The 12,694-nt window shown below is 34.3% G+C and overlaps 1 protein-coding gene across 1 annotated transcript in view; it reads right to left on the bottom strand.

Moving 5' to 3' along the window:
• LOC134539607 (TGF-beta-activated kinase 1 and MAP3K7-binding protein 1-like) overlaps positions 1-1,846 on the bottom strand; it is a 15,430-nt gene extending 13,584 nt beyond the window's left edge. The window contains exon 1 of the mRNA XM_063381782.1: positions 1,830-1,846. Coding sequence (XP_063237852.1) covers positions 1,830-1,846 — 17 coding nt within the window. The remainder of the gene's footprint in view (positions 1-1,829) is intronic.
• Positions 1,847-12,694: the final 10,848 nt, after the last annotated feature.

Below are 12,694 nucleotides of genomic sequence, written 5' to 3'. Positions count from 1 at the left end.
ATTCCCTGATTTTTGAAGCCATTCTCTGATTTTTAAAGCCATTCCATGATTTTTAAAGCAATTCCCTGATTTTTGAAGCAATTCCCTGATTTTTGAAGCCATTCCCTGATTTTTAAAGCCATTCCCTGATTTTAAAGCCATTCCCTGATTTTTAAAGCCATTCCCTGATTTTTAAAGCCATTCCCTGATTTTTAAAGCCTTACCTAACCTAACCTAACCTAACCTAACCTATTCTCGGATTTTTAAAGCCATTTCCTGATTTTTAAAACCATTCCCTGATTTTTATGGCCATTCCCTGATTTTTAGAGCCATTCCCTGATTTTTAGAGCCATTCCCTGATTTTTAAAGCCATTCCCTGATTTTTAAAACCTAACCTAACCTAATTAACCTATTCCCAGATTTTTGAAGCCATTCCAGGATATTTAAAGCCATCCTAGGATTTTTAAAGCCATTCCATGATTTTTAAAGCCATTCTTGATTTTTAAAGCCATTCCCTGATTTTTAAAGCCATTCCCTGATTTTTAAAGCCATTCCCTGATTTTTAAAGTCATTCCCTGATTTTTAAAGCCATTCCCTGATATTTTAAGCCATTCCCTGATATTTAAAGCCATTCCCTGATTATTAAAGCCAATTTCTGATATTTAAAGCCATTTTCTGATATTTACAGCCATTCCCTGATTTTTAAAACCTAACCTTACCTAATTAACCTATTCCCATATTTTTGATGCCATTTCCGGACTTTTAAAATCATTCCCTGATTTTTAAAGCCATTCCATGATATTTAAAGCCATTCCCTGATTTTTTAAGTCATTTCCTGATTTTTAAAGCCATTCTCTGATTTTTAAGCCATTCTCTGATTTTTTAAGCCATTCCCTGATTTTTAAAGCCATTCCCTGTGTTTTAAAGCCACTATCTGATATTTAAAGCCATCCCCTGATTTTTAAAGCCATTCTTTGATTTTTAAAGCCATTCCCTGATTTTTAAAGCCATTCTTTGATATTTATAGCCATTCCCTGGTTTTAAAGCCATTCCCTGATTTTTAAAGCCATTGCCTGATATTTAAAGCCATTCCCTGATTTTTAAGCCATTCCCTGATATTTAAAACCATTCTCTGATTTTTAAAGCCATTCCCTGATTTTTTAATCCAGTCCCTGATTTTTAAAACCTAACCTAACATAATTAACCTATTCCCGGATTTTTGAAGCTATTCCAGGATTTTTAAGCCATTCCAGGATTTTTAAAGCCATTCCCTGATTTTTTAAGACATTTCGTGATTTTTTAAGCCATTCTTTAATGTTTATAGCCATTCCCTGGTTTTTAAAGCCATTCCCTGATTTTTAAAGCCATTCCCCGATTTTTTAAGTCATTTCCTGATTTTTAAAGCCATTTCCTGATTTTTAAAAGCTATTCCCTGATTTTTAAAGCCATTCCATGATTTTTAAACCCATTCCCTGATTTTTTAAGCCATTCCCTGTGTTTAAAAGCCACTCCCTGATTTTTAAAGCCATTCCCGGATTTTTAAAGCCATTCCCTGATTTTTAAGCCATTCCCCGATTTTTAAAGCCATTCCCCCATTTTTAAAGCCATTCCCCGATTTTTTTAAGCCATTCCCAGATTTTTAAAGCCATTCCCTGATTTTTAAAGCCATTCCCTGATTTTTAAAGACATTCTCTGATTTTTAATCCATTCCCTGATTTTTAAAGCCATTCCCTGTGTTTTAAAGCCATTTCCTGATATTTAAAGCATTCCCTGATTTTTAAAGACATTCTTTGATTTTTAAAGCCATTCCCAGATTTTTAAAGCCATTCTTTGATATTTATAGCCATTACCTGATTTTTAAAGCCATTCCCTAATTTTTAAAGCCATTGCCTGATATTTAAAGCCATTCCCTGATTTTTTAAGCCATTCCCTGATTTTTAAAACAATTCTCTGATTTTTAAAGCCATTCCCTGATTTTTATCCATTCCCTCATTTTTAAAACCTAACCTAACATAATGACCTATTCCCGGATTTTTGAAGCCATTGCTGGGATTTTTTTAAGCCATTCCAGGATTTTTAAAGCCATTCCCTGATTTTTTAAGCCATTCCGTGATTTTTTAAGCCATTCCCTGATTTTTAAAGTCATTCCCTGATTTTGAAAGCCATTCTCTGATTTTTAAAGCCATTCCCTGATATTTAAAGCCTTTCCCTGATTTTTAAAGCCATTCCCTGATTTATAAAGCCATTCCCTGATTTTTAAGCCATTCCCTGATATTTAAAGCTATTCCCTGATATTTACAGCCATTCCCTGATTTTTAAAACCTAACCTAACCTCATTAGCTATTCCCATATTTTTGATGCCATTCCCGGACTTTTAAAGCCATTCCCTGATTTTTAAAGCCATTCCCTGATTTTTTAAGCCATTCCCTTTGTTTTAAAGCTATTCCCTTTGTTTTAAAGCTATTCCCTGTGTTTTAAAGCCATTCCCTGATTTTTAAAGCCATTCCCTTTTTTTTAAAGCTATTCCCTGTGTTTTTAAAGCCATTCCCTGATTTTTAAAGCTATTCCCTGATTTTAAGGAGCCATTCCTGATTTTTAGAGCCATTCCCTGATTTTTAGAGCCATTTCCTGATTTTTAAAGCCATTCCTTGATATTTACAGCCATTCCCTGATTTTTAAATCCATTCCTTGATTTTTAAAGTTATTCCCAGATTTTTAAAGCCATTCCCTGATTTTTAAAGCCGTTTCCTGTTTTTTAAACCATTCCCTGATTTTTAAAGCCATTCCCTGATTTTAGAGCCATTCCCTGATTTTTGGAGCCATTCCCTGATTTTTAAAGCTATTCCCTGATTTTTAAATCCATTCCCTGAATTTTAAAACCTAACCTTAACTAATTAACCTATTCCCAAATTTTTGAAGCCAATCCTAGGATTTTTAAAGCCATTCCAGGATTTCTTAAGCCATTTCCTGATTTTTAAAACAATTCCCTGATTTTTAGAGCCATTCCCTGATTTTTAGAGCCATTCCCTGATTTTTAAAGCTATTCCCTGATATTTACAGCCATTCCCTGATTTTTTAAACCTAACCTAACCTAATTAGATATTCCCGTATTTTTGATGCCATTCCTGGACTTTTAAAGCTATTCCCTGATTTTTAAAGTCATTCCCTGAATTTTTAAGACATTCCCTTTGTTTTAAAGCTATTCCTGTGTTTTAAAGCCATTCCCTGATTTTTAAAGCCATTCCCTGATTTTTAAAGCCATTCCCTGAGTTTTAAAGCCATTCCCTGTGTTTTAAAGCCATTCCCTGATTTAAAGCCATTCCCTGATTTTTAGAGGCATTCCCTGATTTTTAAGGCCATTCCCTGATTTTTAAAGACATTCCCTGATTTTTCAAGCCATTCTCTGATTTTTAAAGCCATTCCCTGATATTTAAAGCCATTCCCTGATATTTAAAGCCATTCTCTGATTTTTAAAACCTAACCTAATTAACCTATTCCCGTATTTTTTGATGACATTCCCGTACTTTTAAAGCCATTGCCTGATTTTTTAAAGCCATTTCCTGATTTTTAAAGCCATTCCATGATTTTTTAAGCCATTCCATGATTTTTTAAGCCATTCCATGATTTTTAAATCCATTTCATGATTTTTAAAGCCATTCCCTGAAATTAAAAGTAATTCCCTGTGTTTTATACCATTCCCTGTGTTTTAAAGCCATTCCCTGATTTTTAAAGCCATTCCCTGATTTTTAAATCCATTCCCTGATTTTTAAAGCCATTCCCTGATTTTTAAAGCCATTCCCTGATTATTAAAGCCAATTTCTGATATTTAAAGCCATTTTCTGATATTTACAGCCATTCCCTGATTTTTAAAACCTAACCTTACCTAATTAACCTATTCCCATATTTTTGATGCCATTTCCGGACTTTTAAAATCATTCCCTGATTTTTAAAGCCATTCCATGATTTTTAAAGCCATTCCATGATTTTTTAAGCCATTTCCTGTGTTTTAAAGCCATTCCCTGTGTTTTAAAGCCATTCCCTGATTTTAAAAAGCCATTCCCTGATTTTTAAAGCCATCTCTGATTTTTTAAAGCCATTCCCTTATTTTTAAAGCCATTCCCTGATTTTGTAAGCCATTCTCTGATATTTAAAGCCATTCCCTGATATTTAAAGCCATTCCCTGATTTTTAAAGCCATTCCCTGATTTTTAAAATCATTCCCTGATTTTTTAAGCCATTCCCAGATTTTTAAATCCATTCTCTGATTTTTAAAACCTAACCTAACCTAATTAACTTATTCCCGGATTTTTGAAGCCATTCTAGGATTTTTAAAGCCAATCCCTGATTTTTAAAACCATTCCCTGATTTTTAAAGCCATTCCCTGATATTTACAGCCATTCCTTGATTTTTAAAACCATTCCCTTGATTTAAAGCAATTCCCTGATTTTTAAAGCCATTCCAGAATTTTTAAAGCCATTCCAGGATTTTTAAAGCCATTTTAGGATTTTTAAAGCCATTCCCTGTGTTTTAAAGCCATTCCCTGTGTTTTAAAGCCATTCCCTGGTTTTTAAAGCCATACCCTGATTTTAAAGCCATTCCCTGATATTTATAGCCATTCCCTGATTTTTAAAGCCATTCCCTGATTTTCAAAGCCATTGCCTGATATTTAAAGCCATTCCCTGATTTTTTAAGCCATTCCCTGATTTTTAAAACCATTCCCTGATTTTTAAAGCCATTCCCTGATTTTTTTATCCATTCCCTAATTTTTAAAACCTTACCTAACCTAATTAACCTATTCCCGGATTTTTGAAGCCATTCCAGGATTTTTAAAGCGATTCCAGGATTTTTAAAGCCATTTTCTGATTTTTTAAGCCATTCCCTTTGTTTTAAAGCTGTTCCCTGTGTTTTAAAGCCATTCCCTGATTTTTAAAGCCATTCCCTGATATTTAAAGCCATTCCCTGATATTTAAAGCCATTCCCTGATATTTAAAGCCATTCCCTGATTTTTTAAAAGCCATTCCCTGATTTTTAAAGCCATTCCCTGAGTTTTAAAGCCATTCCCTGATTTTTAAAGCCATTCCCTGATTTTTAAAGTCATTCCCTGATTTTTAAAGCCATTCCCTGATTTTTAGAGCCATTCTCTGATTTTTAAAACCATTCCCTGATTTTTAAAGCCATTCCCTGATTTTAAAAGCTAATCCCTGATTTTTAAAACCATTTCTGATTTTTAATGCCATTCCCTGATCTTTAGAGCCATTCCCTGATTTTTAGAGCCATTCCCTGATTTTTAAAGCCATTCCCTGATATTTACAGCCATTCCCTGATTTTTTAAACCTAACCTAACTTAATTTACCTATTCCCGTATTTTTGATGCCGTTCCCGGACTTTTAAAGCCATTCCCTGATTTTTAAAACCATTCCTTGATTTTTAAAGCCATTCCCTGATTTTTAAAGCCATTCCCTGATTTTTAAAGCCATTTCCTGATTTTTAAAACCATTCCCTGATTTTTAAAGCCATTCCCTGATTTTTAGAGCCATTCCCTGATTTTTAGAGCCATTCCCTGATTTTTAAAGCCATTCCCTGATTTTTAAATCCATTCCCTGATTTTTAAAACCTAACTTAACCTAATAACCTATTCCCAGATTTTTGAAGCCATTCCAGAATTTTTAAAGCCATTCCCTGATTTTTAAAGCAATTCCCTGATTTTTAAAGCTATTCACTGATTTTTAATGCCATTCCTTGATTTTTAAAGCTTAACCTAACCTGACCTATACCTGAATTTTTGAAGCCATTCCCGGATTTTTGAAGCCTGTCCCGGATTTTTGGAGCCATTTCCAGATTTTTAAAGGCATTACCTGATTTTTGAAGTCAAACCCAGATTTTTGAAGCCATACCCTAATATTTGAAGTCAATCCCTGATTTTTGAAGCCATTCCCGGATTTTTAAAGTCATTCCCTGATTTTTGAAGCCATTCTCTGATTTTTAAAGCCATTCCATGATTTTTAAAGCAATTCCCTGATTTTTGAAGCAATTCCCTGATTTTTGAAGCCATTCCCTGATTTTTAAAGCCATTCCCTGATTTTTAAAGCCATTCCCTGATTTTTAAAGCCATTCCCTGATTTTTAAAGCCATTCCCTGATTTTTAAAGCCTTACCTAACCTAACCTAACCTAACCTAACCTATTCTCGGATTTTTAAAGCCATTTCCTGATTTTTAAAACCATTCCCTGATTTTTATGGCCATTCCCTGATTTTTAGAGCCATTCCCTGATTTTTAGAGCCATTCCCTGATTTTTAAAGCCATTCCCTGATTTTTAAAACCTAACCTAACCTAATTAACCTATTCCCAGATTTTTGAAGCCATTCCAGGATATTTAAAGCCATCCTAGGATTTTTAAAGCCATTCCATGATTTTTAAAGCCATTCTTTGATTTTTAAAGCCATTCCCTGATTTTTAAAGCCATTCCCTGATTTTTAAAGCCATTCCCTGATTTTTAAAGTCATTCCCTGATTTTTAAAGCCATTCCCTGATATTTTAAGCCATTCCCTGATATTTAAAGCCTTTCCCTGATTTTTAAAGCCATTCCCTGATTTTTAAAGCCATTCCCTGATTTTTTTATCCATTCCCTAATTTTTAAAACCTTACCTAATCTAATTAACCTATTCCCGGATTTTTGAAGCCATTCCAGGATTTTTAAAGCCATTTCCTGATTTTTAAAGCCATTCCCTGATATTTAAAGCCATTCCCTGATATTTAAAGCCATTCCCTGATATTTACAGCCATTCCCTGATTTTTAAAACCTAACCTTACCTAATTAACCTATTCCCATATTTTTGATGCCATTTCCGGACTTTTAAAATCATTCCCTGATTTTTAAAGCCATTCCATGATTTTTAAAGCCATTCCATGATTTTTAAAAACCATTCCCTGTGTTTGAAGCCATTCCCTGTGTTTTAAAGACATTCCCTGATTTTAAAAATCCATTCCCTGATTTTTAAAGCCATTCTCTGATTTTTAAAGCCATTCCCTGATTTTTAAAGCCATTCCCTGATTTTTTAAGCCATTCTCTGATATTCAAAGCCATTCCCTGATATTTAAAGCCATTCCCTGATTTTTAAAGTCATTTCCTGATTTTTAAAATCATTCCCTGATTTTTAAAGCCATTCCCTGATTTTTAAATCCATTCCCTGATTTTTAAAACCTAACCTTACCTAATTAACTTATTCCCGGATTTTTGAAGCCATTCCAGGATTTTTAAAGCCATTCCCTGATTTTTAAAACCATTCCCTGATTTTTAAAGCCATTCCCTGATATTTACAGCCATTCCTTGATTTTTAAATCCATTCCCTGATTTTTAAAGCCATTTTCTGATTTTTAAAGCCATTTTAGGGTTTTTATACCATTCCAGGAATTTTTAAGCTTTTCCCCGATTTTTGAAGCCATTACCCGATTTTTGAAGCCATTCCCCGATTTTTGAAGCCATTCCCCGATTTTTATATCGTTTCCCCGATTTTTACAGCCTTTCCCCGATTTTTGAAGACATTCCCCGATTTTTGAAGACATTCCCGAATTTTTGTAGCTTTATCAAGATATTGTTAGCCGTATCCTTTGCATTGGCAGTTTGCGCACCTTCCTGTGTCCTACGAACCAACTTAGCAGCTATTAGATAGTTGCGAACCTGGAAACTGTGCCATCTATCACATGAGACAACACACAATACTTCCTGCTTGCATCGCTGTGGTAGTCTCTTCTTCTGCTCGTGCTACACCAATCATGGGCGTGTTGCAACCTGTTGCGACCTGTGATGCCTCTACGCAGACATCCAAATGACGCGTGTCTCGTCGTCAAGGTTCAGGCAGTGAATCTGTTCCAACTAGCACTGAGCCAAAGCCCAGGCGCAGACGTGGTCAAAGACGTCATCGACCATGTCTCAACGGAGGTGTCATCAGCGCATAAAATGACCAGTTGGAACCGGAGTCGACGAGGCAGTTGGAACCGGAGTCGACGAGGCAGTTGGAACCGGAGTCGACGAGGCAGTTGGAACCGGAGACAACGAGGCAGTTGGAACCGGAGTCAGCGAGGCAGTTGGAACCGGAGTCAACGCACCAGTTGGAACCGGAGTCAACGAGGCAATTCATGCAGCATTACAGACTTTGCTTGCGAAAATGCTTAATTCCTTAACCTTATATGCATTTGTGTAATTTTTCTAAATAAATGTGTAAAACTTGAACGCGTGTGTTTTTATTTCTTTAATTTTAAGCTACCTAATAAAAAATTAATTTGTAAATAAAGTCATAATTTTAACTCATGTAGTATACGAGTAGACCGCGGGTATATAAGCGAGGTTCGCACGATTGAGCCCTCATTTCACCTCTGGCTGCGGTGCAGTACGGACCTGCTCTCATCAGTAGATTTCAGCAGTGGGGACCTCGATAGAAGCAACGTTTATGGAGTCGGAGATCCCGATACCGAGTGCAGAGGAGACCATGACAGCGGAGAGCTCATTGGCTGCGGTGTCGACAGCTGCGGAGATCCCGATACCAACTGCAAAGGAGGATGTTCCATCATCAGCTGAAGTTTCAACATCAGCATTGAATACTTCAATTAATGAAGAGCGTACATCGCATCAGCGAAAATACTGTGGTGCATCACTTACTACCACTTCAAGCGCGCGCAGACATGAAAGAAGCAGTTGTCTGAATAATTTACTGAAAAGAACAGAGTTTCAATGTAACAAGTGTAATAAACAATTTGTACGACATGATAACTTGAAATTTTATCTTATAACCTGCAGTAGGTATCCGACAATCTCTCGAGAGACATATAAGTGCGACAAATACGATAAGGTTTTTCGCATTGTTACAGTCTGGATAGTCACAAGATTATGTGCAAAGGAAAAAAAAACAAGTGCTAGTTTGCTTCCATACCAGCAGACATCCTCATTACCTGAGACAGTAGTCAACAAAAGAGCAGAGGTCAATTGCCAAAACTTGAAGGATCAGTTTTGTTTTAAATGGAGCATTTTGGCAAGATTTGTCGAGGGAAGTCATCAAAACCATGTTGATAAGAGGTATTATGCTTTGGAGAATAAGTACAACTTTGATGGTCTGTACTATCCGCCACCATTAAATCAGATAAAAAATTTTGAGTAACAGCTCCGACCAGTTTTGGACTTAAAAGACATATTTCACAATATATGATTATTGGACAATTGGACATAATTTCCCTTGAATTAATCATCTTTTAATTGTTATTAATTTGGTTGTTTTTGAGTTGAAAGAATAATTTACTAATTTAGTTTAGCGCATTGCCACACCCGGCCGGGCGCTGTCGTCGCCTTGGTGTTCGTCGCGGTGTACTTTCACTCACTCGGCGGACATCACGCTCGGGCATGTTCGATGCACTTAAGAGTAAGTGTTGTTGTAACATAACGACCTGTGCGAACCAGAGGGAGCACCGGCGGTTGGCGTCACCTCTAATGTTTGGTTTTTATGCTATCTGTCTAACAACCTATTTTTATAAAAAGACTTGGATAATATCTAAAAATACAAAAGGTATTTTTCTATATAAAAAGTTATATGTAGAACCAATAAAACTAAATTTAGAGTGCGAGTCATCATAAACAAATTAACACAGGCTCATAAAGCCTCAAAGTAGGTTTTTTTTGTTTATTGCCGAAAAACCTACCTTCTTAAAAATAATCGGCTAATTCTAAAAATACTGTAGAGTTAGAACTACCTTAATAAATGTGTGTACTATCAAATAAGAACTAAATTTATAGAAAGAACATTCATACACATTTTACCAGATGTTCGAATAGCCTCTAATAAACCTACTTTTTAAAAAATACATAGCTAACTTTTAAAAATATAGCAGGTATGTAGCTACCTTAAAAAATGTATGAACTATCAATAAATACTACATTAATATTTTTAAAACTATCATACCTATTTTACCAGAGGCTCGAATAGCCACTAATGTGTTGTTTTCATGCTTACTGTACAAAAACCTACCATTCTAAAATAATATGATTTTTCAAATAATGCAGTAGGGTTTGGCTACTTTAAGAAAATTGGTTCTGTGTAAAGTCGTTTTACGGACGATAGTTTAACGTGACGTCATAACAAAACATTGATGAAATTATTAAATACCTTTATAAATAAAATTGAATCATTTTTAATGAATTATTACTATTTTGTATGGATACAAAGGAGTGAAATGAAATTTACAATTTACTCATTAAATGTTTATTAGGTACTTTAACGAAGAGATTATTTTAAATATAACTTTAATACATGTTCGCTATTTAACCTCTTCCAATCTGTGTTATTCTGTTAAGGATAGGACGATGATAGGAAAAGTAGGTAGGTAACAAATGGGAGTTTTTCAAGTTTAATGTACCTCGAAAAAATTAAATCGATGGTTGTTCCAATCGAGTGGAAGAGAGATAGATGCGGACTAAGTATACAATGAGCATAATGGGACACAGCGTAACTTGACAATGAGCATTATGGGACACTTTTTCGTGTGTGCAGCCGGCATTCATCCATTTATTAGACGTCACGTCAAAATGTGTGTACTACCACTAAAAACTAAATTTAGAGTGCGAAACTTTATCCAAATTTTACCTGTGAATCAAATCACTCAAATATTTATTTCCATGGTCTTTGTCACAAAACCTACTCATTAAAAAACTTTAGTAACTTTAAAAATTATATAATTTAATTCTGTACCTTTATACATGTGTATACTATGAACTAAAAATAAATTTAGAGTGCAAACCATAATACAAATTTTCCCAGAGGCTTTAATAGCTATTTAGGTTTCTGTCTTCAAACTTTCTTCTTTTAGCTTTTTAAGGGGTGCCTTGCTTTACTAAACACAGTTGCTAAGTTTCTTTAATCCTGTTTGTGCAAAACCTTAGATTATGTAACCTACCTTAAACTCTTATGCTCTTCTTCCTCTTGTTTGTGTGAGCAAGCTGTGTATCATGTAAACTCACAAATCTCATGTGTTGTATAAAGTTACCTTACATTAAACTTTTTTCAGGTGCTGAAAACCATTCCCATGGATCGAGTGAACATCAACGTGATTGGTGTGCAGTGGCATGAAACCCATGCAGACTAACTATGACTTGGCCAATAAAACTAGTCAAATGTCTCTTCTATGACCTTCGGGAATAACGACACTCAAAAGTAACGCCCTTTTTGGGTAATTGTACAAAATTATGCCCAAAAAATATTTAATTTATTTATTTGGCTTTGTTTAGTGCATTTAAGGTTTGTATGCCTTCTCTTACACAGAACCATATGACAACAACAAAGTATAATAAGTTATATCTAGCAATCAAACATGAAAAATCATATACAAAATTCCAAATTCCAATTATTACTGATAACTAAAATTCATTTGTTTTTATTTTATAACACTTTTCAGCTGTAATAGGTATTATTTTTTAGCTGAAAGAGGTGTTATTATTTCTCAAGTATTTTGCATATTAATGTCAATATTTAACTAAATATTTACCTTTTTCTTATAAAAATATCAATAAGACACAGATAAGCTGCACAGTACTACTGCGTAATGGTATTGCTAGTACTGGTAGTGCATAGTATTACACCATTGTGAAAAAACAGTATTTACCAAAACCATAATTCAATTTCTCATTATGCTCAATAATGTAAAAGTTTGAAGTGCCCACTTTAGCAATTTTACTTTTATTAGGCAAATACAACTGTAAGAAGTAGTGGTGCACCGATATGACTTTACCGATTACCGATTCGATTACCGATTATGAGAGCAATAATCGGCAGATACCGATTCAGTTACCGATTATAATGAAAATTTTTTAAGTGTAATAATGCACACAAAATTTTTTATTCCCATGTGAATTTAATAACAAGATTAGGTAAATCGAGAATACAGTTATAATAACAGTATAAAAATATATCAAATACACTATTAAGTCATTGCAAAGTGTAAATTAAATTAACTTCTATTTATATTTGTTATTGTAAACGACTTGAACTACAGTCTAACAATTGTAATTTACAATGGGTAAGTTTTTTTTGCGGAAAACTAGCATTATTATTGACTATCACATAAGGTTGCATCAAGAAATTACCGTTTGACAATGCAAACATGCTGCTTTATTTTGTTCACTTGAGTTTATAGAAAAATGTTTCCACACTTCACTTTTTTTCTCCCTACTCGTCATCTCACTATAATTAAATAAAAATGACTAAAAACCAATACTAGCACGTGTGATTTTATTTATGTTGACTGAATATATAAAATTATATAACACTTTTTCACTTTTCACGTCATACAAATAACAAACGGATAATGTTACCAAAGACGCCCATAACGAGTTTGTAAAACCCAGTGATAAAAACTAGAAGGTATCGGGACCACGATTTTGAACCGCTACTACGACTCGAAAAGATCGATTGTCATAGAATCCACTGCAACTGTTTGTGGTATTTTGATAGTGTGCCATATATTTTACGTCTCTGGCTATAGTTAATGTACAAGGCCACTAAACAAAAGACTAAACGTAAATAAACGTGTAGGGAAAATGTCTTTTATTGTTCGAGGCAATGAGATTTATTAAACTTAACGAAATATCTGTAATTATGATATGACGGAGTTAGATGAATTTTGTAATATATACAAATATTACCGTATTTCATCCTAAAAATTGTGTAACAAAATAT

The sequence above is a fragment of the Bacillus rossius genome, chromosome 15, assembly GCF_032445375.1.
Source record: "Bacillus rossius redtenbacheri isolate Brsri chromosome 15, Brsri_v3, whole genome shotgun sequence".
Lineage (NCBI taxonomy): Eukaryota > Metazoa > Arthropoda > Insecta > Phasmatodea > Bacillidae > Bacillus > Bacillus rossius.
This window is presented reverse-complemented; position numbering and strand designations above follow the sequence as displayed.